The sequence below is a fragment of the Cervus elaphus genome, chromosome 14 (genome assembly GCF_910594005.1).
Source record: "Cervus elaphus chromosome 14, mCerEla1.1, whole genome shotgun sequence".
Taxonomy (NCBI): domain Eukaryota; kingdom Metazoa; phylum Chordata; class Mammalia; order Artiodactyla; family Cervidae; genus Cervus; species Cervus elaphus.
The window spans coordinates 43,424,414-43,452,282 of NC_057828.1; the positions used below are offsets into that span (position 1 = coordinate 43,424,414).

The 27,869-nt window shown below is 44.8% G+C and overlaps 1 protein-coding gene across 6 annotated transcripts in view; it reads right to left on the minus strand.

Annotated features, from left to right (window-relative positions):
- Positions 1 to 27,869, minus strand: part of VPS13D (vacuolar protein sorting 13 homolog D) — a 266,265-nt gene that overhangs the window by 56,755 nt on the left and 181,641 nt on the right. For all 6 annotated transcript variants that reach the window (XM_043924162.1, XM_043924159.1, XM_043924161.1 and 3 more), the window contains one exon: positions 806 to 938. In XM_043924162.1, coding sequence (XP_043780097.1) covers positions 806 to 938 — 133 coding nt within the window. The remainder of the gene's footprint in view (positions 1 to 805; positions 939 to 27,869) is intronic.

The window sequence follows — 27,869 nt, forward strand, 5'->3', positions numbered from 1 at the left end:
AACCCAGACCGCCAGATACGCTCTAATCATCATCGATTCTAACTGGGGACAGTAGAGCTGGGTAAACCTCATCTGAGTGGGGACTTGCAGGTGGAGAAGGATTTTGATGGGCAAGGAAGTGAGGCTGGGGAGGGGAGGGCAGAAGAAACATGAGTGAGCAAGGACTCGGGGGCATGTCTGGAGAGCAGGATATAACTCTGGGTTGCTGAAATGCAGTGTGGCTGAGGACAGTGGTGGGAAGAGCTGGCTGGGTCTACTTTCCTAGGGACCTTCAACGTCATGCAGAGAAGGTACCGATGCAACAAATGAGTCAGACTGAAATATTAAAAATCAGAACTATAAACACATTTAGAGACATTCATGCTGTGTTCCACATCTCTTGGGCACATAGATCTACAATCCCTATGAATGTGCATTTATATGAAAACATCTGGGCCACAAACCTGGCAGCCAATGCACATTTCGCTACCTCTGGAAGGAATAATCAGTGGGCAGAAGGCAAGTCTTGAAGCAGTGGTCCTGTGTTCTAAAAAGGAGTTTGGCTACTTACATCCTAGGACACTTTGGGGACAGAAGTCAGAGAAGAAGAAGGAACTGCAATGTGTACAACATTTTGAAAATGAATGAAGAGTTCCCACAGGCTGTAACATTTTGACCCAAGGAGGACAGAACCAGAGAGCCTGGAAGCATTCAGGCACACTCAAATACCAAGCCATCATGTCCTCTTGCAGGTGGATGAGCAAGAGGCACCTCCAGGTAGCTGAGACAGAAGAGCCCCCGTGCAGCCTGACATCACATGACTCACCATGAGCCAGCCCGTGGATGCCGGCCACAAGGTGCTCGCCACTCGTGGCAGCGTGGTATCTGATGTACTCCCGTTCCGACTGGTGCCGATTATCCATCGTCTTCCCTAAGCCATCTGATAAAGTCCCCGCGAACTGGAATGAATACAAAACAGGAGGAAACAAGTTTTAAATTCTCAGCACTCTTTTTTTCCCACTCTTTTAATTATTTTAAATAAATACCTTCCCTTGTTCCTAGCTGGGATTCAGTAAATAATGAATGAGAGAGAGAGAGAGATTAATTGCTGAATTACATGTAGTGTGTGTCCCAGAAGAACATTTTTCAAGCACTGGACATATAATGAATTGTGGGACATTTACACTGGTGGGTACAAGGTTTTTAAACAACTACTAAACATCCACAATCATATTTACCTTTCACAATCCTATTGCAAACTTACAGAAAAATTAAAGGTGTAACAAAATGGCTGGGGGGAGGAGAGGTGAACTTTGGGATTCTATAATGGTGTGGATGGCTTCCCTGGTGGCTCAGTAGTGAAGAATCTGACTGCAATGCAGGAGATGGGTTTGATCCCTGGGTTGGGAAGATCCCCTGGAGAAAGAAATGGCAACCTACTCCAGTACTCTTGCCTGGGAAATTCCATGGACAGAGGAGCCTGGCAGGCTACACACTCCATGGGTCACAAAAGAGTTGGACATGACTTGGCAACTAAACGACGTCAACACTGATAAGGACAGAGGCTGTTTGCTCTAAGGATCAGTGGGATTCAAAATAGAAGCGTGGCAAATTGTTGCCTGAGGATTTGACATCCATATTTTAACAGAGATTAGCTGCCCCTAAGTAACGCCTTTTCTTTCACTTATTCCACAGTTACTGAACGCCCAGTCCCATCTGTCAAGAGGAAAACAAAGTCTAGGGAAAGGTGAACAGAGTAGATCGCCTTTCTTACGAAGTGGCAGACTTGAACTCACGACTTCAAATGCAAAATCCTTCCCCGCGAATCAGAGTGAGATTTTATTTATCCTGGCATACTTTACCCAGAGAACTGTCTCACCCATCAAAGCTGGATAAGAAGGACATAAAACTCTGTTTTGTCACAAGACAATCTGAAAAGGTTTAAAGTGACAGTTAATAAACCACAGGGTACTTATCCTCATCATTCAGGCATAAAAAAGGAAGGATATCAAATATATAATGAAGCTTCACGGGAAGGATCTACCAAAACAAGTGGTTTAAGTGCCAATGACCCAGCACTAACCTTTTAGAAAACTCACAGGAATGTTATTTAGCTATAAAGCTCAGAGGAAAGGCTTGAGGCAAACAGCCTGCCGTGAGGAACCAGTACACTGGCCTCCTGGCCACCACAAGGCCACTGCATTCTGGTTTGACGAGGTGGGGCACACAGATCTGCCCTGGAAGCCATCAATCCTGAGGCTTCTGACGCTGAGAAATGAGGGAAGGTGAGTTCTGGGCATGGAAGAGAGACTGGAGGAAGAAACAGTGATTCCACGTAAAGCAATGGTTCCTGGAGCAAGATCTGACTGCTCTTTCTCCTTGCACTCTTTTGTTTTTTAATTTTTACAATGTTGTGTTGGTTTCTGCAGTACCACAACATAAATCACCCATAATTATACATATATCCCCTTCCTCGTGAGCCTCCCTCCTTTCCCTGCGTCCTACCCCTCTAGGTCATCACGAGAGCACCAGGCTGGGCTCCCCGTGTTACAGAGCAACCTCTCACCAACTACCCACTACACGTGACAGTGCATACATGTTGATACTACTTTCTCCATTTGTCCCACTCTCTCCCTTCTGCACTGTGTCCGTAAGTCCATTCTCTACATCTATGTCTCCATTCATGCCCTGCAAACAGGTTCATGTATGGAATCTGGAGAAACAGTATGGATGAACTCCTTGCACTCTTGACTGAAAGCTTTTATGAACTCATGGACCTTTCTGGAGATGCAACCTCTGTCATGACTGATTTCTGCCTCACATTCCCTGTCACTCCCTGTCTAATTAGAGAGCTGAAGTTAATGAAAAGTAATTTTACACTTTCCTTTAGGACAGAGACACTGTGGGATTTCATATTAAGTGGGGATTTTCTCCAGCCACCCCACTTAGAACCACTGTGAACCATGAGCTCGGGGATCTGGCCAAACCAGATTCTAGTCTCGTGACCCTTAGCCAAGGGCCTGACCGCTGTGCCTCCCTCCCAGTATCTGTAGGAGGGAGACAGTCCTGACGCTGTCCTGTGGCTGACAGGATCAGTGACAGTCGCTCAGGGTATGGAATCTGGTCAGCGCTCTTACTGTTATCAGGTTATTATTAGTCAGCTACTAGTCCAAGGAGGAACATCCCACACTGTCTAAAGAAAGCCTTTCAAACATTTAGAATGATGGTCACTTGCATGAGAATTTAACACTGAAAGGAAAAAACTGAAACTCTCTTCCCAGCAGATAAACACCAGCCTCCAAAGTGAATTTCTGGAGTGCTACCATCTATAAAATTAGAGTGTTGGACTTGGTGGTTTCCAAAACCCTTTCCAGCTCTGACAGTCTGTGATCTACGATCCAAGTTAGGATGTCTTTATTAAGCACTTACTCTGGGCCCAGCACAGATTTAGGTCCTGCTAAGTTAGGAGGCAAGCGAATAGCGGCCTTGGACCTACTCTCAAAAGTGACAGTCTGATTAGGAAGAAAACAATTCCATACGTGACACAGCCAGCAACAAGAACCTGGAACACAAACTGTATGCACTTGGGAATCAAGAGAGGAGAGAGAAATGTGACCCTTGTTTTGGAGAGCATTCTTGCTATCTTCTGGAATTATGGAGGTTGCCAGTGGTCTTTACTCAGGGTCTGGACAAAAATGACTCTCCCTGATATCATAGAAGAGGGGAGAGAGTGGTTCAACTCTGACTTTCCTAAAAAGAAAGATCTTCCTGGAAGAGATAGTAAGTTAAGGTCCTGTCTACATATTTCTGGCAACTGACTAAGAAGCTAAAAACCTCATAATACTTTCCCCCCTAAGAGAATGTGCGGTAATAATCTAGGCAAATGGCCTGATACCAACCCCTTTCCCTTAACTGTCCCCCATCCTCCAATAAAACAAGTATAATAGCCAAGGTTTATGAGGGAGCCTATGTCAAAGCTTAACTGCCAATTTATTCTGTTGCAGCAGCCTTGGCAACCCCAGCACCACCTGGCCTGGGGTGTTCTCTGTACAGAAACACCACGTTGACCCCAGGAGGGTGGGACAAGATGACCTAAGAGATCCCCTCCTCCCTCTAAATGCTGGATTCTTCCCTGTGCTTCTCAGGGGCCTTACCACTGCCATGGAAAGGTGCCTATACCCACTCTGCACACTCCAGGGCTTCCATCTGAATGTCCATCTCTCTGTTAAAAAAATCACTGTGCAGGCCAGCTGGGTTTGTCCTTTGTCACTTGTGAATGGACGCAAAGGATACAAAGATATTTTATTAACAGGAAACAACTACAAAAGTCTTCACCCCTAGAAACATTATGTTGAGAACTCAGAAAACTTGTGCCATTGTAGGAATCCATGATTCGACCAAACCCATACTGATGAGAGGTTAATAAGATTTTGCAGGGAGAAACATTTATAGGAACTAAACTGAAGTCAGCCAGATGAAGAGTCAAAGGCTGGGCTTTGGGCCAGTCCACTGGTCTTCTGAAAGTAGAATCCACGGTACCACAAAGCTTGTGGGCTTCTCCCACTGTGGGAGCACTGAGTCACCCTTAATTCCATCTCTCATTCCCCACCTCGGTGGGAAAGTAAATCACACCCTATATCTCATTTCTCCCTAAAAGACAGGGTGAGGACACATGGGCTGGAGAGGGAGGTAATTTCAGTAAGTACTCTTTATGGGTGCCCTCTGGAACTGGTCTTTTCTGAGGCTGGGAAGTACTGTTTCACCCATGTCCTTGACTTTGAAAATGACCAAACAGCGCAGAGATGACCATGAGAGCTAGAGCATAACGTAGGAGTGACTGGTGTAAGAAATCCTTCACTGCCCACCCCAGCTCTGCCTCCACATTTTAAAAAGAAAAGCCAGATGCACTGAAAATCAAATTCACACTGAAACTTTTTCATTGATGATGCTTCAAATGGAAATGAAGCCTTGGCGGCAGATACTCGGACAAAGGAAAACTTCAAGGAGGCAGGTATATGGCATAAGGACAGGACATTCACACCTGAGTTTGAATTCTGTGACATTTAATAGCTGCGAGACCATGGATGAGTAACTTCAACTCCGTGAGCCTCTCTGTCTCCTCATCTTCAAATGGGAATGAGAATAGCCATCTACGAGGATGCCATAAGGATTAGATAAAACATGTAAAGCACTTAGCACAGAGCCTAATACATGGAACACTCAATAAAAAACAGTACTGAGTTATCTGAACTTCAATTTCTTCCTATGCAAAATGGGTATAATCAGATTCTACAGGGCTGTCGTAAGGATTAAATGAAGACTGTGCAAGCACTTTAACTCCACTCAGTATAAACTACACCTCAACACCAGAAGGGGCATTTGCAAGGACTCAGAGGTAAAGAGTCTGCCTACAATGCAGGAGAAGTGGGTTCAATCCCTAGGTTGGGAAGATCCCCTGGAGGAGGAAATGGTAACCACTCCAGTATTCTTTCCAGCTTAAAAAAATCTCATGGACAGAGGAGCCTGGAAGGCTACAGTCCATGGGGTTGCAAAGGAGTCAGATAAGACTTAGTGACTAAACAACATTAGGCCAATATAGCTCATTTGGTAGCCGTTTCAAGTCCACAAAAAAACTTAAGGCTGCAAGCGAGTACTGTCCTGTTGCTCTTCTGTGCTGTGCTTAGTCGTTCAGCCATAACTGACTCTTTGTGACCCCATGGACTGTAGCCTTGCCAGGCTCCTCTGTCCATTGGGATTCTCCAGGCAAGAATACTCGAGTGGGTTGCCATACCCTCCTCCAGGGGATCTTCCCAACCCAGGGATTGAACCCAGGTCTCCCATGTTGCAGGTGGATTCTTTACCAGTTGAGCTACCAGGATACTGTCCTAGCTAAAATGAAAGATTCCGAATGAATAGGATGTCCTTGAGAAAAGCTCCAATGACCCTTGCGAAGACAACAGTGATTCCTCCCATCTTTCACTGAAGGACGCTCCAGCACAAGCCACACCTGTGAATTCTGACCACAGCCCCAAATCACTAATTTCTACAAAGCCATATTTTCGCCAGGGCAAGTAAAAATCTCAGAAGCACTTCAAGATGCCAGTTCTATAGAGTAGCTGACACACACTCACTGCATGTCAATATCCCACCTTCCAAAAATAACCCCACTGTCTCCAGCAATGGAGCCACTACAAATTAGCCTGGTTTTGGGCCGGGCTCAGAACAGTTGATTTTATAAAACTGAAATTCAAGTAGATGCTGGAATGATGCAAGAGAACAAATTCACACTGTGTCCCTCCGTTTCGTCCTATCAGCGTTCCTGTCCCTTTCAGGAGGCTCAGCAAGCAGGGGATGCCAAGGATATTTGGCCCATGTAACAGGAGCCAGGGCTTGAATTTCTCCCCCTGCTCTGGGCTTTTCCTTTCACAGTTATTTACCTAATGGAAATTTCCTCTTCAGTATCCTTGCTCCACTGAGTAATTGCTGGTAACAGCATCTTTCTTGTCACCAGGGCCAATGCGACCACGCATAATAGGAAAGGGGAGAGAAGTGGCAAGAGTCTGTGTCTGAGTGAGGGTTTGGCCTTCTTTCAGCATCAGGTTGTACAGCCACAGGTCTCAGTCACCATCACAGCTCCAACTCTGATCAGCATCGCCTGCTACAAGTTAGGCTGGAACATGGAAATCTAGAGCCCAGTATATCATGCCTGGAGGAAGGCTGCTATGACATGGTCACAAGGCAGGGGCAAACAAGTCAAATTCCTACTCTGCCACTTACTAAACATACATGTTGGTACAAGGCTTTCTGGAACCTCAGCTTGGTTCTGCAAAAAGCTAGTCTAAAGGGCTACTTTGAAGGGTTAAGGAGATAATGCAAAGTGTTTGGCACAGAGTCTGGCACACTGGAGGTCATCACTTTTTACAAGTTTCTTACAAGCGATCTGGAGGCTTAAACTTCAGAGTCATTTTTGACTCTGCCAGAATACTAGCAGGAAAACCTCCCTCAGGTCATGTAAGATTCTAAAAAACTAAGGTCTTCACATACTTCACTCATATTGTTAAAATATCCACAGTTAAAAATGGCTCTTGGCGTGAGTTTTTCCTTGACACTGAAAAACCCTTTTGTGAGACTTGTGAATGGGGCAAAGGTAAAGGAGAACGTGATCCAACAAGCAGTGGGTGTCTGTCACTGACACAGGGTAAGAGCCAGCCCTCACTTGGCCAAATAGTGGAGAGGATGGGCTGGGACAGGGGACTGGCATTTAAAAAAAGGCACCAACGAAGCTGAGGTTTGGCAAGAAAGAGGTATTTCTGGACCCCAGATCTCTATCTACTACAAGTGCGGCAGCTTTGTCTACTTTCAGTTCTACTGGGTTGTGATTATATAGCCCTCAAGGCAAAAAGAGAAGGGAAAGAATCCAGATAAGAGACCCTGAATGAGAAAGACATTTTAAAGTTGGGGCTGGCATTCTACTCCAGTTAACATGCTTAAGCCAATGACCTTGGGTTTTGGGGGCGGGGCGGGGGGGGGGGGAAGGGGGGACAGGCGGGAGCTCTGCAGATCTAAAAGCCCTCCTACCCTAAGACAGATACCATGCTGCTATTTCACGGGTAAACACTTATCAGGCAACAGATACTCCTTTTCAGTTAAGAAAGAGAGTTATCCAAAGCCACCCAGAATTATCTCAGCACACAAGGTCTAAACATAAGCAACAAAGTCAGACCTCAAGACTGTCCTGGTTCTTAATCAGCCTGAGACACACGCTCGCTGAACTGGCAAGTCTTTCCCTGCTCTTCCGCAACTCTGACCCAGTTGTGAACTCAGAGATTGTTTCAGATTAATCTAGAAGCTCGGAGTGGATTGGAGCACTCTCACATAATAGGATTTTGCCTTTTCTTTAAAAAGGATCAGGAGAGTTTATTACAAGGCTAAAGCAGAGAAATAAGAATACCATAGGTAGCATCAGGAAAACTGATTTTCAGTAACAGACAAGTATTATGTCTGTCAAGTCCAACTTTCCCTGGTTTTTCCTACATCAATCATGTCGGCAGGATGAATCTCTAAACCCAGCTGTGGGCGGGATGGCATCACAGCTTTAGCCCTGCATCAGCCAGGCCTTGTCACAGGCTTCCTCCGAGAAGGGGTGGAGGACTGTGCTGAGGAGCCAGGCATCAGCTCGTCTACTACTGAAAACCACTTGAAGTACACATGGAGAGAAGCCAGGGCTGGGTTTCCCTACAGTTAGTGCTAGTCAAGGGGAATGAGCCTTGGAATGGGCCATGAGGCCTCCATCTGCCATGCCGACAAGGTTTTTCAATCCGCATAAATGGCCCACACCTCAGTACTGAACCAAGAGAGAGACTGTGATGTAGGGTGAAAAAAATCTCTCCAAGGTGGGCATGCCGTAATACCTGACTTGGCAGATAAATTATTTCAACATTAGGAAAGCACACAGGTTTTGGGCAGCAAGGATCCCAACTCTGTCACTAGTGTCAGTTGGGTGAAAGTGAGCAAAACACACACTCTCTTTACGGACCAGTGTCTTCATCAATAAAACAGCCTACATGGTTGCTGGGTTAATCTAAAGATACCTTAGTTTTAAAAGTACGTAGGGGGGAGAAAAGAAACACAAAGCAATGTGTAAATGGCAAGGATTATTACAGCAAATTCAATTATTTCTTCTAACACACGCTCCACTCCCGCTTCCTCCCCAGCTGAACCCTGCATGTCTCATCCTGTGATATAGAAGTCACCTTATACCCGTTTTGGAACAATGGAAAGCATCAAGAAGTCAAATATAAATAGACTTAAACCTCAAAATGCACAAAGTTAGAAACAGAACATTTCACAATAGAAAAGAAGCTCGAGCTTATCTCATTCCCAGTCACAAGGACTTCATTCTTGTAAAGTACTTTGTATTTCAAATGAATAGAAATATTCTCTTTAAAGCCAAAAGCTTGGGAAGAAAGGAGTTGGGTGACATCACTGAGGACAATACCAGATGCTAGACACCAGTAAAAGCTGAGCTTCTCACTGAAAAAGTCAGGTGTGTTTCAAAGGTATGAAACATCTTGAGATTTTTTTTCTTTTAAAGAAAGAAATCAGTCCCCAACTGGTTTCTTCAAATAAATGAAGTTTTAAATGAGAATGAGCAGAATAGGTAAAGGACAGCTTCCAACTGCTAAAGAGCATAGTGTAACTTTTAGAAATGTAAACACTGGCCAGCAATGTTAACTGCATATCAGGCACTGTTCTAAAGGTTTGACATCTATGAAATCATTTATTGGTTTAATCCTCACAATAACCCCATGAAGTGGACTCTATTATTATCCAGTTGTACAGAGGAAACTGGAAAGACCCTGGATGGGGGAATGAGTGAAATAGGATATGGCAATTCAAAGGTACAAGCTTCCAGTTACAAAATAAATGAGTCACAGGAATAAAATGTACAGCGTGGGGGATACAGCTGGTGATAATATAGTATGTTTGAATGGTGACAGATGATAACTAGACTTGAATGTGATCATTTTGAAATATACAGAAATATCAAGTCCCTATGTTGTATACCAGGAACTGTGAGTCAATTATACTTCAACAACAACAACAAAAAAAACCCAAGAAAATTTATGGGAAAAGAGATTAGATGTGTGTTACCAGAAGCAGAGGGGAGGGAGAGAAGGAACTGGACAAAGGTGGTTAAAAGTACAAAGTTTCAATTATAAGATACATAAGTTAAAGAGATGTAACATACAACACAATTAATATATTTAATACTGCTGGAGGCTATACATATGAAACAGAGATCAAACTGCCAATATTTGTTGGAGGATATATATATGAACCAGAGATCAAATTGCTAACATTCGTTGGATCATAGAGAAAGCAAGAGAATTCTAGAAAAACATCTACTTCTGCTTCACTGACTAACATGAAAGCCTTTGCATGGAACACAACAAACTGTAGAAAACTCTTAAAAGAGATGGGAATACTAGACATCTGACTGGTTCAAAATTGAGAAAAGAGTAAAACAAGCCTGTATATTGTCATCCTTTTATTTAACTTATATGCAGAGTACATCATGCGAAATGCCAGGCTGGATAAGTCACAGGCTGGAATCAAGACTGCTGGGAGGAATATCAACAACCTCAGATATGCAGATACCACCACTCTAACGGCAGAAAGTGAAGAGGAACTAAAGAGCCTCTTGATGAGGGTGAAAGAGCACAATGGAAAGTTTGGCTTAAAACTCAACATTCAAAAAAATACGATCGTGGCATCCGGTCTCATCCCTTCATGGCAAATAGAAGGGAAAAAGTGGAAGCAGTGACGGATTCTCTCTTCTTGGGCTCCAAAATCATTGCAGGCAGTGACTGCAGTCAAGAAATATGAAAGTTGCTGAGACAGTAAATCTCAAGAGTTTTCATCAAAAGGAAAAAACATTTTTTCTTTCTTTTATTTTGTATCTATATGAGCTAACAGATGTGCACTAAATTTACCTGGTAATCATTTCATGATGTATGTAATATTTAAGTCAAATCATTATGTTGTATACCTTAAACTTACATAGTGCTGCATGTCAATTATATCTCAATAAAACTGGAAGTAAAAAAAGAAAGAAACTGGAAAGACCATGATCACCTCCAACAATAGCCTGAGAAGCCGCTCGGTATCCACATATATTTGAAACTTGATGATCTATGGGGAAAACCCAACTCTGAGTTCTGTTATTGTCTCCATGGGAAATTTCTCCCTGAACACTAGGGAAAATCTTATATATACCAGATAGGTATCTTTTCTTTTCCAAGCAGTGCTGGTGACAAAGGAAGGAAGTGTAAAAGTTTCCCAAAAATGACACGGAAATCGATGGATGTGCAAGAGGGTCAGGGTCCACTCCCCTTTCGTGATCAAACCCCAACTCTGATACCCCATCTTTTTCCATCACCCACACTTTGCCCAGCCCCTCATTTCCCCAAAGCTCTCACTCAGACATCTGAGACAAGCCCCAAATAAAGAGGAGGTTCAGTGGATGTCCATTATGTGGATTACATTACACCAAGGTCACACTGCCTGTGCACCATTTATAGCTTTGAGGAAAGACAGAAGCCAAGCTGGGATGGGGACTGGGACCACTGACGCAAGAGTTTTTGACTTCTGGAGAGACCTGCTCTTCCACCCATATGCTCACAGAAGGATGTACTGAAGGTGGAGTGCTAAAGCTAAGAGATTTGCTCCGTCAGAGCTGGTCTGGTCAAGCAGATCTAACTGCAGAGAGGTTATCGCTCAGGCAAGGACTGTTTTGTTTATCAGTAACTGACACGTGAAGGTGGATGATGGGGGGGCAAAGGCAAAGGGGGCCATGTGGAGAGAAGCAGAGAAGCCCAGCCATGCTCTAGGGTAAGAAGGGTCCATCCAGCTCGGGCTTCATGCCTCTCCATCTTTGGTTGGCTCCTCTCCAGGCCTATGATCCCTGACCTAACCCAGCATTCACAGTGGACACCAAGGTACTTATTCTTCCAATTAACTACACTGTATGGGGGTGGTGGGGGGATGGAGCCAGAGATACACAGGCTGACTCTTCACTTGACAGGGAGGTCATTCAACCGCAAGTGTGATGGATGCAAGAGAAGACCACGGATGAAGAACCAGGCGTCAGCATCTAGGAGAACATGGGGAGTGAGCCTCTGGGGAGGGGGGGAGGTGGATGGAAGCAGCTCAGCTCCAAGGTACTTAAGTCCTAGCTCACTTCTCCCGAGACCTGGCTTGATCCCAGACTCAAATGAAGGTCCACAATAAGGTTCTTTTTACAAAAGAAGCAAAGATTCCCACCCTTCAGAAGGACTAAAATTTAAAAACTGCAGTCTGGTTCCTCAGAAACCTCTGGTATTTGCCTGGGATGTCCCTTGGATTCCTCAGTGGCCTTTTAGGAGGTATTCCTAACTTTACTATCCTTCAACCCCACACACAAAAGATGACTTGGCATTCACACCCATCTACTTCCTGCAGATCTGGTGTTTTTAAAGCCCGCTGAATGAGGCATTCCCAGGTTAACAGATTTCAGGTTTAAAAAACAAGTCCTGGAATGAGGAAGAAAACACAATCCACTTAACCCGAAAGCTGCCCTTTCAAAGGTGACTTAATGGGCCTACTCTGACGCCTTGTGTTGCTTTTAAAAGAAAACCTTCAATTATGAGAAAGATAGAAAAATAGAGGCTCTGGATCACTGTACTTTCAACATAGAAGAAAGCTAATTAACTCTTGTTTGTAAAGGAAGTTTCACCCATTTTCTTGCCTAAACAGAACTTACTCTTGAGGACTAAGCTTCCTTAAGGGTCTCTGTTATCATTTCAGGAGCTACGGCTGATAGGGTCTCTACCCCGGAACACACATTCCCTTCCACTGTCCATCCTCCCCTACGCTTCTACTCTGGGGCATCAGGCTCTGATCTGTGCCGAAATATAAGTCCCACTGGAAAATTCTTGCTGTTATATACCCCTCACTGCAAATGAAAAGCTCAGAACACAAGTTCCGCAGGGAAGTACGTAAGCGGGAAAATCAAAGCACTGGGCACTTGAAAGTAGAAGGAAGACGAAATATAAACCCTCTTTGGAGAAAAATAACATCAGACAGAGCCTCTAAAACTTTTCTGACACGACGCCCAGCATTCAATAAAAATTACCAGATACGGAAGTCAAACAAAATGACTAAAAACTGAGAAAAAAATCCCAGACAAGATCACTCAGTAGTAATCTGGGTATTAGTGTTATTAGACACACTAATAACTTTAAAATAGTTTAATAGTTTAAGTTTAAAATAGAATGATAGTAATCTTCAAAAAAATTTATAGAAAGATGGAGAATTTTACCAGAGAACTCAAATTAAGGTGTTAATAGATGAATGAAGCCAGGAGAGTAGACAGAGCACCAGAAGAGATTAGTGAGCTAGAAAAAAAGTCAGCAGAAAATAGCCAGATCAAAGCATGAAGAGAAACGGGAGCATAAGACACACGTGGGACATGGTTTTAAAAGTCCAGCTTCCATTTACCTGAAGTCACAGAAGGACAGAGTGAGAAAGGACCAGAAGCGCTGCCTGAAGTGATGCGAGAATTTCCCAAAATCTCTACAAGTTCAATCTGTTCTACAAATCCCAGGCAGGAAAACCATATCTAGGCACATCACCGTTAAAAACTAAAGACAAAAAGTCACCGGATAAAAGATATCACCTTCACAAGAGCAGCAGTGATACTAGCAGCTGTTTCAGCAGAAAGGATGGCGCATCATGGAATGATACTATTCAGAGGCTGAAAGAAGCTTGCCAATCCTGAATCCTAAATTCAGTGAAATATCTTCCAAAGAGATAGGTGAAATAAAGATCCCCTGGAGGAGGAAATGGCAAGCCACTCCAGTATTCTTGCCTGGAAAACCCCACAGACAGAGGAGCCTGGTGGGCTACAGTCCATGGGGTCGCAAAGAGTAGAACATGACTGAACAACTAAGCATATTACAAACTGAAATGATAATATTTTGGATATAATGGGCTGAGTAAAAATATTAAAAAGAGCTTCATCTGTTTCTTTTACTTTTTTAATGTGACTACTAGAACAGGTTAATTACAAGTGTGGCTCACATATTTCAGTCAGAGGGTGCTGGTTTAGAGACCTGACTCTTAGAATGTTTAAGGACACTGCTTATGAAATTAAAATTAAACTCAAAAGATAACCAAGTCTTAAACTTCAATAAATTCCTCAATAATCAATAATGTGTTGCAAGTAGCTGCTATTCACTTGAGCAGAAAATAATGAATTGCATTGGTTTGGATATAGGAAGCAAGGCCTCTGTTACCCAACATGGAAATATCTAGTGGGAAGGTGGCAGAAAGTTAACCATGGGGACATATCCCCATCAGTTACTTCTCTAATCGTTCCCCTGGTCTGCAGGAATGGCTCCAAGACTGTGAGTTTTCAACTCCAGGTTGGCCGCCATGGATGCCTTTGTGTGGCCTCTCCTTGCATACAAACCTGCAGGGTTACCACTCCCGTACTCCTTTGTAGCTTTGTTTTATGAGTATCCAACTGTCATGTAAACATGCTCTATCTGTTTTTCTCACAAGGCTACACGGGCTGCAGCATCAATGCTGAAAGGCTTGGAGTGATGCTCCAAAGACAGGGAGCCAAGAAGGTTTGGTCATCTTTGTGTCATACCACTCAGACAGTGCCCTGGAACACTGCTGGAGCAAAATAAAGACATGCTTTCTGTTCCTTTTCAACTCATTAGGCCTCACCCCAGTCCCACTTCACAGAAATGTTCTACTTCACTAAGACAGAAAAAAAAAGTCTCTTGATCCCCCTGCCCCCACCATCCTGCCACCTTAAACTTAAATTGAGTTAAGAGGGCTGACTATTTCCTAAATCTAGACTCTCCCTCTGTGCTTCTATAAGACCCTGTCCTGGATATTGCTCAGCCAATTCTCTTTCGTATCTTCAGTCTTTTCTGGCCTCTTCTCAGAATGACAAATACAATTGCATCTACTCCATCTTACAAATGCCTTCCTTTAGCTTTCCCTTCAAGTTATTATTCACCCATTTTCTTCCCTTTGTGGCCATATCTCTTAAAGATACGGAGTTACTGTCTCTTTCTCTATTAAATGAAGGTTGTAAAGGCATGTATCTACAGAAAATAATACCAAACAGGGATCAAAACACATAATGGCGCCCCTCAACACCCGTAAGTCTGGGCGTAACTGCAAACAAGGGAGCATGTCTAGTCACAGTTGCTGAGTCTTCTCAGTGTTTCTCCCAGGTAAGTGGGAGCCCAGGCGTGTTCCTGGACTGCAGGTGTAAAAGCCACGAGGCATCATCTAAGGAAGAAAAGAAACACTGTCTGGAGTCTGAGGCACAAGGTGGGAAACAAGACAGAAACAACTCCCTGAGATGGATGGAACCCCTACCATGTCTTTTCAGAGGGTGCCTGTGGTCTTGCTGATGGACAAGAAGGGGGCTCTGAGAGAATCTTGAATCTCTAACCCTAACCCTTAAGGACTGCTGTTAAGTCTACCAAAGGGTCAGAAAGACAGGAAAACAGGGCTTCATTGCCTTGGATATTTCTTAATCTTCAGATAAGTGCCTCAACTTCCTGTGTTAGCAAAAGAAGGGCTCCAAGTGGACTTAAGATGAACACCTGAAGTTCATGGAACAAGATGAGAAAATAAAACTGGGAGACTGTTCCTTTAAAAGAAAAAAACTAATCCGAGGAATTCACTGAAAGGAGCCCTTTAAGCTCAAAGGGGAGAGACGTTTGCTGAAGGCACATTCAGTCCCGTGAACGTCTGGTCCACCTGTGTCCCCAGGGTGCAGGACAGGGCCAGGCACTGGGCAAGGATGCACACACCACAGAGCAACTCGGGAACAGACAAGTGCTGCTTCCTTAGTGAACCCGGAATGAACCCACAGGAGCTCTGGGAATAAATGACCAGAAAGACTGCTTATTGATTTGACTTGAAAGTCTGTTTTCAAAAATGTGTTCTTTTTCATCTCTTTAGCTCTACATGCTAATCACTTTTCTTATGTTGAGGGGCACCTGGTTTCAAACTTTGCTGATAAGTTTTTATCTGTTCTCTATATTGAATGCCAGGGTTTAATAAGACTAGGGGATCCTGGCCAACCATTTTCTTTAAGGCACTTTAACGTGTTCATATTGCTATACCTGTGCAAGCAATCCACAGAGTCTACGTTTACAACAGTTACAGAGGCTGAGACATGTAAAGGGAACCAGAAACGTTCTAGAGTCACACATCTGGGTCAATTTTGGCTTCATTTATTGGCTTCTCAGTGCCCTATCTGTAAGATGAGATAACATCTAACTTCTAGGATCCCTCTGTTCACTTCCTCCTTTCATTTCTTCCCTCTTATCTACAAAAAACTTACTTTGCACCAACTACGTGCCAGGCGCTATTCTAAGGGTTGGGGATGTGGCAGTGAAGAAAACAGACAAAATTTGTGGCCCTCTTGGGATTTATAATCTAGTTGCATAGACAATAAACAATATAACTATACAAAGTGAAAGCGCTAATCAAGTGGAAAATTAAGCAGGGAGGGAGGACAAGAGGTGTTGATAGAGGGGGATGCAATTTTAGATGGAGAAGGGGCGCCAGGAAGAGCCTCACTGACAAAGTGGCATTTGGATAAAGAAAACGTAGGTGAAGACCACGGGGTTACAGAACATTCCAGGCTGAGAACTGCTGGTGCAGAGACCTTGAGGCAGGAGTTCTGGGGGACAGCTGAGCAACAGCAGGCAGGTCAGCACGATGCAGTCGAGTGGGGTGGGAAGTGATGAGCGGGTGAAACGCGAGGTTAGACTAGTACAGGGGAGGCCAACCACGTGTCCCTTATAAATCACGGCACAGGCTTTCATCTTCTCTGCAGAGTGAAATGGGAAGCCACTGGAGGGGCTGAGTGGAGGAAGAACCCAATCTGTGTTCCGTCCGCTGTACTGAAGTCCTGGGAGCCGTGGTGAGAAGGCGGAAGGAAGGGAGGATGCAGCAGCCACCACAATAGATGGGGCAGGGCTGTGTGCTGAGGTCAACAGCAGGGAAGCAGCAGGCAGAAGGGGAAGGGTCCCAGGCAGTGTAGCTGATACGCTGTGCTGAGTCAAGGATGACCCCAAGGTACGTGAGCCACTGAAGGAGACGAGGATGGAGAAGAAAGGTTAAAACGCCATGAAGCACCAAGCACTGCGCTGGGCTCACGCAAAATGACCAAATATTAGTTCTTTACATTTAAAACTTTCGGTGCTGGTTCAGAGCCCAGGCACCCAAGATGGGGTTAGTAGGCCATGTGAAAGCTAGGAAATATTTGTAGAGAGAAGAGCCAAATGAGAATATACTCAGCAGTTGGCTCCGCAGTGCTAACACCCCAATTGTTGTTGCTCAGTCACTAAGTCGTGTCCGACTCTTGGCAACCCCATGGACTGCAGCATGACAGGCTTCCTGTCCTTCACTATCTCCCAGAATTTGCTCAAACTCATGCCCATTGAGGCAGTGATGATATCTAACCACTTCATCCTCTGCCATCCCCTTGTCCTTTTGCCTTCAACCTTTCCCAGCCTCCGGGTCTTTTCCAATGAGTCTGGCATCAGGTGGCCAAAGTATTGGAGCTTCGGCATCAGTCCTTCCAACGAATCTTCAGGGCTGACCAGTTAACTTCCATCAAAAGATGGGATGTGTCTCATGCTCTAATCATCCATTCGTCAGAGAGGAGGGGGTACGACGTGGACTCTCACGTGGTCAGTGAGTGCTGGGTGCAGCAGCAAGGCTCCCCACTAAACAGAAAGATTTCATGGAGGAGAATAACAAGCAGCAGCATTCTGTAATGTGTAAATTTCTGCAACTCGGTGGAAAGTGATGCAGTCCACCCAGTCCAAAGGTACAAGTGGCAACTCACAAATGCTCAAGCTGAGTGATGAGGGCAGTAAAACCACCACGGAACAGGCACTAGGGTGAACCAGAAAAGACAGGAGGGTCCATTCCTGATGGACGTTTTATCAGGTTTACTCAAGGAATTTTTCCTTGATCATTTTTGCCAGGCAGCTTAACCTGAGTTCAACCTCGAGAGTCAAAGACCCAATCTGTCTCCCACCCCGAGAACCTGGCAGATGCCATCTGGTACCACAATTCTGCAGCAGCAGGGAAAACACTGAGGCCCAGAGTTCCAAGAAGTCACAGGGAGACCTATCAGCCAGTGGCTCAGCTGGTAAAGAACCCACCTGCCAATGCAGGAGATGCAGGAGACTTGGGTTCAATCCCCAGTCAGGAAGATCCCCTGGAGAAGGAAATGGCAACCCACTCCTCTGTTCTTGCCTGGAGAATCCCACAGACAAAGAAGTCTGGCAGGCTACAGTCCATGGGTCACAAAGAGTCGGACACAAGTGAGTGCACACGGACGCATGCACGCATCAGCCTTAGTCTGAACACTGGGGCAGAAACAGTAGCCATTCCTACCTCAAGATAAATGTCCCCTTTGAATCCTACATGAAAACCAAAACATTCCAAGTCAAAATGTGGACACTGTCATTTGCCCTGAGTGGAAACAGAAGAGGAAGGATTTTCAGAGCGAGGCCTACTGACCGGAGCGGATGGAGGCAGCGGAAGGCTGAGGGTACACATTCCTGTGTAAAATGTGCTCTTGCCTCTCAAATTAAGGTCATGCCTGTTTAGCTTTAAAAAAAAAAAAAAAAAAATGGTGAAGCAGTTTAATGCACTGATCAAATGGGGTCAGAGAAGTTAATTTCCCAAAACGCAGTTTAAAAATGAGCCCACTACCTCCCTGCCTTTCTAGCCCAGTTGTTTTAAGTGACGTCTAAATGCCTCCTTTTCCTTTAACAAGGACCCTGAGTTGTTTGGGCTTTGGGGAGGCTGATTTTCTGCTACATCTAGATGGAGATATTAGGGTAACCGGAAATGCCATAGGCCGTCCATGACGGAGTCAGGCCAGAAAGAACAGCTTTGGCTGGATTTTAGTCTACCTGCTGTGAATGGGCCATGATTTGGTTTTAGCTCAATTATATAAGAAACAAGTAATGTTTTTTGTTTCTTTTTTTCTGGAAAGGATGAGGACTGTTGATTTTGTTCTTGCCCCCTCTGCCAAAGGCGTAAAGATTCTACTCACACATATCAAAATACTTGCAAAAACTTAATAGCTAATGTTTTGTGTATGCAAATTACAGTCATATCATGACAACACTTCTAGGCTTAAACAGTGAAAAATTCAGTTAGGTCTCTTCCCCTTGAAATTCATCTATAATCGGCAAGAGGAGAGGAGGAAGACAGAAGTAAAATGGCAGGGCAGCCTTCCTGGAATAAAGGCTGACAAAGCGCACACTCTCGGGTCCCAGGCGCCCGCCGCCTTGGGACTGGTGCAGCTGCTCGGCGTTCCCGGGTCCCTCCTGCCTGGGCTGCCCCCCATGTTCTCCTGTGCCTGCTGCCTCCTGTCCACATGGCCAGCATCTACTTGACTTCAAGATTCAGTGCAGCCCGGCTTCCCTGCCCTGTCGGTGCCCCACCAACCCCGCCCAGACTTCTGTCCTGGCACCTGAATGCGTGCAGGCACACAATTCCTCCTCCAGTCTCCTGTGCTGGACTGTGACCCAGGGTGCTGGTGGGGCAGGGGGGACATGTTTGTTTAATTCCTGTTTGTTTCCGCTGTGCCTCACACACAGCCTTGTGTTTTTAAGCTGTTCAAAGACATTGTGAACTTATTGTGTAGACACAATAAGTAACAGATTCGTTAATAGGAAGTTATGCTTTTTGCACGAAAGTCTGTATTTAGTCAGCTCTGGGTGTGGAGCTAGACTGAAGTTGAAATGCCTTCACTAAGTATCTTGGACAGGGTTAGAGCATTCCCTCGTTCTCAGTCACACACTTTGGCTTGGATGGTGTAGCACCTACCAAAGAACTAATCGTATGACAGAGGGTACTACAGGGAAGGACTTTAAGTGGTGACTCAGGTTCTCAGCACCTCCTTGAGAATGCAGCCTTACATGGTTAATTCCTACAGATCTGACACTGCAGACGTGTCCGTGAATGAAGTCCACCAGACAGGTGTGACTTTTGGACTGGGCAGGGCCAGGAGTGTAGGCTCTGAGTCAGAGAACCTGGGTCCCAGCCCAGCTCTCTGCATAGCCTTGGGCGAGTTACTTAATTTCTCTGAGCCTCAGTGTCCTCTTGTTTCAATGGGGACCAGCATTTCACAGGGTCATTGTAAGGATTAAACAAGTCCATTCGTGTGAAGACTTACAACAGTACCTGGTACTCAGTGAAGCAGTCAGTTAATATGAGCTAGTAGCACTTCTAAAGGGCTTCCCTGGTGGCTCAGTGGTAAAGAATGCGCCTGCCAATGCAGGAGACATGGGTTCCATCCCTGGGTTGGGCAAATCCCCTGGAGAAGGAAATGGCAACCCACTCCAGTATTCTTGCCTGGGAAATCCCATGGACAGAGGAGCCTGGTGGGCTACAGTCCATGGCGTCGCAAAAAGAGTTGGACATGATTTAGCGACTACACAATTTTAAGTTTGCAGATGATGACGGTAAGTACTATTGTTTAAATAAAGCTATTCATCATTTAAACAAAAAAGCACTTATATATAATACACTAACATATTCCACACAATCAAGCTCATTATCCCACTATTTCACTAATCACATTACAGTGAACAAGCCCCTGGTCAGCTTTGAGAATAGATTACATGAGACAAAAGGCAAGGAAATACAAAATTAACATTGTGGTTACTGCTTATCGGAACAGAGACAAAGCCAGATACGCCAGCGGAACACAGACAAAGCAGATACGCCAATGGCACAGAATGAAGGAAACAGGTTGCTGGCATTTGATTGGAATTTCCTCGGATTGTTACCATGTAGTACAAACTTAATCTAAATGTTTCTTTGCACACAGTCAAGCTTATGAGAAATGTATCAGAAGTGACAGAATAAAGGCTTGGGTTTGTGTGTGAACAAAAGTGCTTTCAAGAAATGTATCATTACCAAGCTGATTAAGAAAATAACACAGACTTGAAGGTACCCTCCAGTGGATAAATAAGTTAGTTAATAATGGAAAAGAATATATGTAACTGAATCACCTTGTTGTATACCTGAAACTAAAACTAACACAAACTGTAAATCAACCATACTTGAATAAAATTAGATAGTTAGTTTACTATTTGCTGGAGGAAGGAGGGATATATAGGCTAAATAAATAAAAGTGCAAGTAAATCAAACATTTTGAGGTGATCTTTCTTCCTGAGGCAAGTCAGTATAAAATGAATTATTATGCTAGTACATAATTATGACTAGATAATTATGTACTCTAATACATAATTGAGTCTATACATAATATGACTCTAATACATAATTATTGACAATTATGCTAGTACTTTCTAAGATGATGTGTGCTCTGACAATGCAAACCACGACACCACGTCACCACCATCTCACCACCTAAAATTCAGTCAGAGCGCTCACTGTGTATTAATTTATATAACTCTCCCAACAGTACCCCCTACAGCTGGCAAGTGGATTTTCCAAGTAAAAGTGGAAAAAACCTAGGACACGTCACAATAGGTACTTACTGCCCAGAGGAAGCAATTCAGGGCAAGGGGCAAAATTCAAGCCAGCCACCTAGAATATTTCAAGGGCAGAACGTCTCCAGGGAAAATGTGGCAAAATATCTTTGATGGCACATGTCATTCCATAGAAACAACAACTAAAACCAAAACAGGATCAGGCAGAATGAATGACGATTTAAGATTAGAAGTAACCAAATGTCCAGACTCTCCAGTTTTGTTTTCTTCTGTTCTGAGGGACAAAAGAAGGGAATAAAGAATGTGCTAGAAATCTGGGGAATGTGCTCCAAGTCTCCTCCTTTCCTCCTCCTCCTCTTCACACACTCTCCCTCTCCCCTCCTCTTTGTAGAAGGCCTTTAATTAGCTCACATCCTATCGGACCAGGGCTCACTAATACATCCTGACACCAGCCCGGACAGTGGGGTCTGAGCACAGCCCGATTAGCAGGCTCCCTGGGAGCCCCCACAGCTCTTATCTCCGCAGAAGCCTGAAGAGTCTGGTATCTTCCCTCCCATGCCTCCTGGGAAGCCGCCCCAGCAGGTGCCCATTGGCAATAGTTTTGTGTTACAGGCCTGAATGAATGATCCCCGCAGGAGCTGCCGACTGTTTTCACAGACACAGAAGGCAGTCAAAAGTCCACCGCGTGAACTTGGAATGACCCCAGCTGCAGAGTCACTGGCGGGTTCATCCGGAGGGCAGGCACGCTTTATTAAACAACTAATACTCTTCACAGATAACTTTCCAAAAAAGCACAAGTGTTAACTCTTTGCGATCTCGCTCCGGCTCCAATGGGCAAGTGGAGGGGCTGCACTGTGTGACTGAGGGCTTGGACCTGAGTGAACATCTGGAGACAGAAAGAGAGTGGTTTCATCCAGCCCGGGCAAGGGGTCAGAACTCAGGCACCATTTGGTCGGCTGTCTTGTTAAAGTGTCCCGCATTAAAGTAAAAAAGCACAGAGCGAAGGTTCCAGGCACCTATTCTAGAGAGGATGGAGCCAGCCCGCACCAGGCCAGCCTGTCCTCTGGCCCGCACCCAACTCAGACGCACAGGAGAGGGCCGGGGGCGCTACCAGGCAAACTTGGTCACCACAGGGGCCAGAATGCAAGCCACTGCACCTACAGTAGCCAGAGGCTGCACAGTTAGAGCCTTTCTGGAGGAGGATTCAGAAGAGGCACAAGTTCAAATTAGAGTGTCCTGACATCAAGTTCTTCTGGGCCTGATGGTCAGTGGCCAGGGAACCAGGCATCTGTAGGGCTCACCCACGGGCTTGACAGGTGGCCTTCCCGAGGTTAAGACCCAGTACTGGAGGGTCCTCCTTTTTTCTTTTATTTTTTCTCTTAACTTACATCCAACTTTAGAGGAAACCGAATGACAACAATCATAATTATTAACATGCAGATAAACATATGGGAAACTTTAAAAAATTCATTTTAACCAACAAAGTTAATTTTGGCATTAACCAAAGACTATGTGTCTACCAAAGTTTTATCTCTATCTCATCTCATCAGTTGCTCTCTCAATCTAGTTACAGAGGGATTCCCCTATTTGGGTTTTCTTTTTTGGGGGGGTCTTGTTTCGTCTTCAGATGAGATACAGTTTTGCAGGGGTTTACTCACTGGATGAGATGTGTGAAGGACTAGTGAAGTGAGGCGTTCAAAGGAGCTACCCTTCCCTCCCATTCAGGTGAGGTGACCTTTACACAAAACAGATCCTTCAGCTCAAAAGCCCTCAGGGGCTTTCTTCATACCACGCACAGTGCTTGGGGTTAAAAATACCAAGGTGACTACAACTTAGTCCCCTGTCCTCAAGGAGCTCAGTCCAGTGTGGAGACAGATACAAAGAGATGAAATCAACATAAAGGATGCTGAGAAAAGGACACCCCACTACTACTCTCTCCCTTGTTCTCAGCAGGACAAGAAGCAGATACCCACAGCTGCCTACCCCGTCTCAAAGACAAGGCCAGGCTTGTAGCCAGGTGGCCAGAGTGTTAGAGCTGGCCCTGAAGCTATTTAGCTGAGAGGCCCTCATTGGGCCTCACAGATTACTCCAGGTTACTCCAGCTGTAATCTGAGAGGGCAAGAAGCTGATCATCACACCCCTTCCCAGATCTGTGCCCTCAGGGTTTCTACGAGGGTATCAGAGGATGTGTGGAGGGTCCAAACCCAGGAAGAGCCAGCTTTGCCATGTTTTTTTGCAGAGTGCGAGGAATTTTCGGTTTGAGATCTCTCTTAGTAAGAATACGGGAGCTGGGCTTTGATGGAAAGGGAGTGGTTAGAGTTGTTACCACATGAAATGTTACTCAAACAAGGCTTCTTAAAGAATTCAATTAAAAAAACAAAAACAAAAAACTGAGGTTAGACATTTTCATTGTTGTGTTTTAACTTTTAAAGGGAAACAAATGGCAAATTCATTGTGTTCAATCCTAAGAATTTTTCTCTCACTATATATAACATCCATTGCTGCTGCTGCTGCTGCTAAGTCACTTCAGTTGTGTTCGACTCTGTGTAACCCCATAGACGGCAGCCCATCAGGCTCCCCCATTCCTGGGATTCTCCAGGCAAGAACACTGGAGTGGGTTGCCATTTCCTTCTCCAATTCGTGAAAGTGAAAAGTGAAAGTGAAGTTGCTCAGTCGTGTCCAACTCTTAGCGACCCCATGGACTGCAGCCTACCAGGCTCCTCCATCCATGGGATTTTCCAGGCAAGAGTACTGGAGTGGGGTGCCATTGCCTTCTCCAAACATCCATTAAGGCACCTCTATTTGTCTTGCCAATTATTTCTAAACAGCCACCCTATAGCAATCCTACAAAACTCTCCTTGCTAACAATTGTTCTGTCGCTAAATCATGTCTGACTCTTTGCGACCCCTTGGATTGCAGCACACCAGGCTCCTTGCTAACAATAATGGACACAAATTCCAAAGAGGTAGGAAGCATTTCCAGAATCAGGCTGAAAAAAAAAATCTACCTGGCTTTGCCCCTTTTGCTTTGCTTCTCAGTGATCCTGTGATTAGAGATTTGCGTGTCCATCTGAGATTTTAGAACCAACCATTCATACAACCCAGCCAGCACAGTAAGGCCCTCTCTTGGAAGTAAGACTTTCCCACAGCCATCTCCCCATGTCAAAAAGCTCCTCTGGCCCTCTGCTCAGGAGACTTATTCTGCCGGGAAAAGCAGTGAGCTTGGAGTCGTGAGGCCTGAGCATCAGCCACTGGTGCCAACGCTGGTTGTGTGATTCTAGCAAAACCATTCAACCTGTGTGGCTGAATTTCCCATCACTTGCCCCTTTGGCCCCCTAATCATGTTGCAAGGTTAAGTTTTTCTCACTGACATGAAAGCGCTTTAATTCCTGAGAGGGAAAGGGTGCTTTCTAGAGCAGCAAAGTGGTCTATGGGAAAGAGCCTGGGGCCACAGAGGAGCTCTGAGTCCTATCCTCTTCCACAAGCTCCCTGCTGAGCCCTAGGAGTTAATTACCCTTGCTGTGACTCACGTGGCAATAATAATACTTGTTTTTTTTAACGCTATGTTTGTGAAGATCAAACAAGAACAGGAGTATGCTACAAACGTTACATTTATATAAAACTACCAGGAGCTATTAGTAACAGGATCCTGAAAGTCAAGAGCCTTTTTATAACTAACTTTGACATCATCCATGCCAATTTCCAAGTCACCAATAAAGAGAAAATACCCCAGCTGGTCAAAATATCCTGCTTTGAAACATGACAAAGGCAGCAAAGCTGAAACAATGGGCTGTTTTGGGAAGCATGCTCTGCTGAATTTTCATTTCAGTGAAAACACTGAAAACCATCATTTCTAAACCAATGTGTTGTTATATAAATTCAAGATCTCGCAGGAAATGTTTAAACATTTTCCTCTAATAAAGCAAACAGATATTTCCATGAATATTTTAATTCATTAGATTAAGAGGAACTGGGGCTTCCCTTCTTCCCCTGTAACAGTTTTCCAAGGCTTCCTGCTACCTTGTGGAGCCTGGGCCTGATCCAGTAACATACGCCTGGCCTCCTTCCATCCAGGTTGTATCCCAGACCTGAGTGATGGGGAATAGAGGAGAAGAAACAGGATCCTGAAAGTCAGCAGCCTTTTTCTACTTGTATTTCTATACATAGAGCATCACCATGCATCTCAGTCAGCTTACAGACATGTTTGAGAGGAAAGTCATACACAAATGTTTCCAAAGTTTCTGTTTACTCCACATGAAAAGCATAAAACAGTTAGGTATTTAAAAATCCAGCAGGTGTTTCACTTACTTCATAACTATTTGTTGAAAGTGTTGTTGTTTAGTCACTAAGATGTGTTCTACTCTTTTGTGAGTCCATGGACTGTAGCTCTTCAGGCTCCTCTGTCCATAGGATTTGCCGGGCAAGAATACTGGAGTGGGTTGCCATTTCCTTCTCCAGGAAATCTTCCTGGACCAGGGAGAGAACCTGCATCTCCTGCACTGGCAGGCGGATTCTTTACTGCTGAGCCACCAGAGAAGTCCATTTGTTGAAAGTACACCATGTGAAAATGCCATGCCAGATAAAGGAGGGCCCACATGGTTACCACCAGGATCACCTCAACCCTCTTATGATAAATATTTAAGGCTTGTCTCAGGGATATTGGCAACAGTTGACGACAGTAAGACCTTTGCCTTCTGGGAGCTTTACGTCTACTGTGGGAGGCAAATGAATAAACACGCAACTGCGTCAAACATTTCACCCCAAGCCAATCTCATCCTTGAGGTTCAGAATAAAGTGTTCTTTTTCCTTCACCTCCAGAGCACTTATCTCACAAAAGTGCAGATGTTTTGCCTGGATTCCAGCTGCAAAACTTATTCCCTCTGTATGATGCTTACTGACTTCTTATCTGCCTTTACCTGCTTCATATCCATTAAAAAAAAAATTAATCTTACTTTCCTAAGTATTTGCCACAGGACCGAGCACCTAATTGATAATGATAAACGTTAAATAGATGTTTGAGACATGTGCACAAATGGTTAGTTTTTTTCCAAGAAAAAATACAGCCATTGCCTTCACGGAAGCACAAAGTGCCCTGGGAATTCAGGGCAGAGAGGACCTTACAGGGCATCAGGATTGGACCTTACACAGTTAGAGCCATTTGGCCAGAGACTGGGGAGAAGGGCATTCTAAACAGAGGAAGAGTCACGAGCAACAACAGTGCAAAGATGAGGCGCAAACATGTAGGACTGGGAGAACAGAAAATGACCCAAGTGGCCAGCTTTCTGCCACTCTCTCTTCACATTACTTGACTTCCCCAGTTGGCTCTGAGTTTCAGACCTCATCTCCACCTTCCTCACATGCCTAATTAGGAAGTGTTCTTGTTGCTATAAATTGAACAGAAAGGCTTCCCTACTGGCACTTAATAGAAAAGAAACGAGAGGCCGTCATTGCCATTTGCCTGTGACCTACATGCAGCGTGTCTCTGCTACTCTTTACTGACCACCTGGGCCTTCAAGCTGCCACTGGAGGGCTTGCTGAGCCTCCCTGAAGAATCGGGCCTGGACACATCACCATGTGGCTCTGAGCAAAGCCAAGGCAGAGCCAGACTCTGTCCCCTCTGGAAGTGCCATCATGTCTCCTTCATGGTGTCTCTTATCTCCACTCACCTTCAACAACGCAGAACTGTTCCTGAGAGAAGCTGGAAATTTTCTTTCTGCTGTCTCTGCTCCATAAAACACTGTGCTCTAAAGAACTGCTCTCATCACACTTCCTGTTTGTGAGCTCCCACATATTTCACACACATGGCACATGGCTAATGAATGAGTCAACAAGCCTCTTTAGGGAAAGATACATTTTCCTCCCCCCATGTTCTCTGAAACCCATTCTGCATGGGAAGCATTCTACCAATGCTCAACGACACCGATGACCCATCACCCAAGTCTCAAAGGGAGATGTCGGTCTCTATGGTGTCTGGTAAGATTCCAGAAATACTGCCCAGCAATGTTCTAGAAGTCAGAGGTCAGGGAAGAAGCCCAGAGCTCTACCACTTTCTTTCTGGCCATGTTGAGAAAGTCATTTTCTTTTGATGGGTCTCAGTTTCTTCATGGTGGTGGTGGTGGTGGAGGCTGCGGTGGAAATGGTAAGGAAAACATCACCTGCTTGCTTTCAGGCTCAGAGATGGGATGTGCTGTGCTGTGCTTAGATGCTCAGTTGTGTCTGACTCTTTGCAGACTGTAGCCCGCCAGGCTCCTCTGTCTATGGGGATTCTCCAGGCAAGAATACTAGAGTGGGTTGCCATGTCCTCCTCCAGGGGATCTTCCCAACCCAGGGATCAAACCCAGGTCTCCCAAATTGCAGACGGATTCTATACCATCTGAGTCACCAGGGAAGCCTGGACATGGGATGAGATATCTATAAATCCTTCATCAACAACTAAAAATCATGACAAATACAATGCAGTATTATTATTATTCCAGTAAGGAACCTTACTTCTCCTTTCCTCCAAGAAGCAAAGCCCAGATCAGGTCAATAGAACTAGCCAACCATAAAACCCTCAGGACAACATACCAACCCCAGTATTCTTCATTGACTTCTAAACTGCAGCAATGGTTTATCACTAAGCATCTGAAAGCCAATGTGCCAGCAGAATTCAGAGACATACACACCTCTACAAAATGTGAAAAGCTATACTTTGGAGTAAAGGGAAGTGAGCAAAGAAAGAAAAGGACTGTTGGAGAGAGTGAGTTTATTTTCTGCCTTCAGTTGATAGTTGCTGTTTAGTCGCTAAGTTGTGTCTGACTCTCTTGTGACCCATGGACTTTAT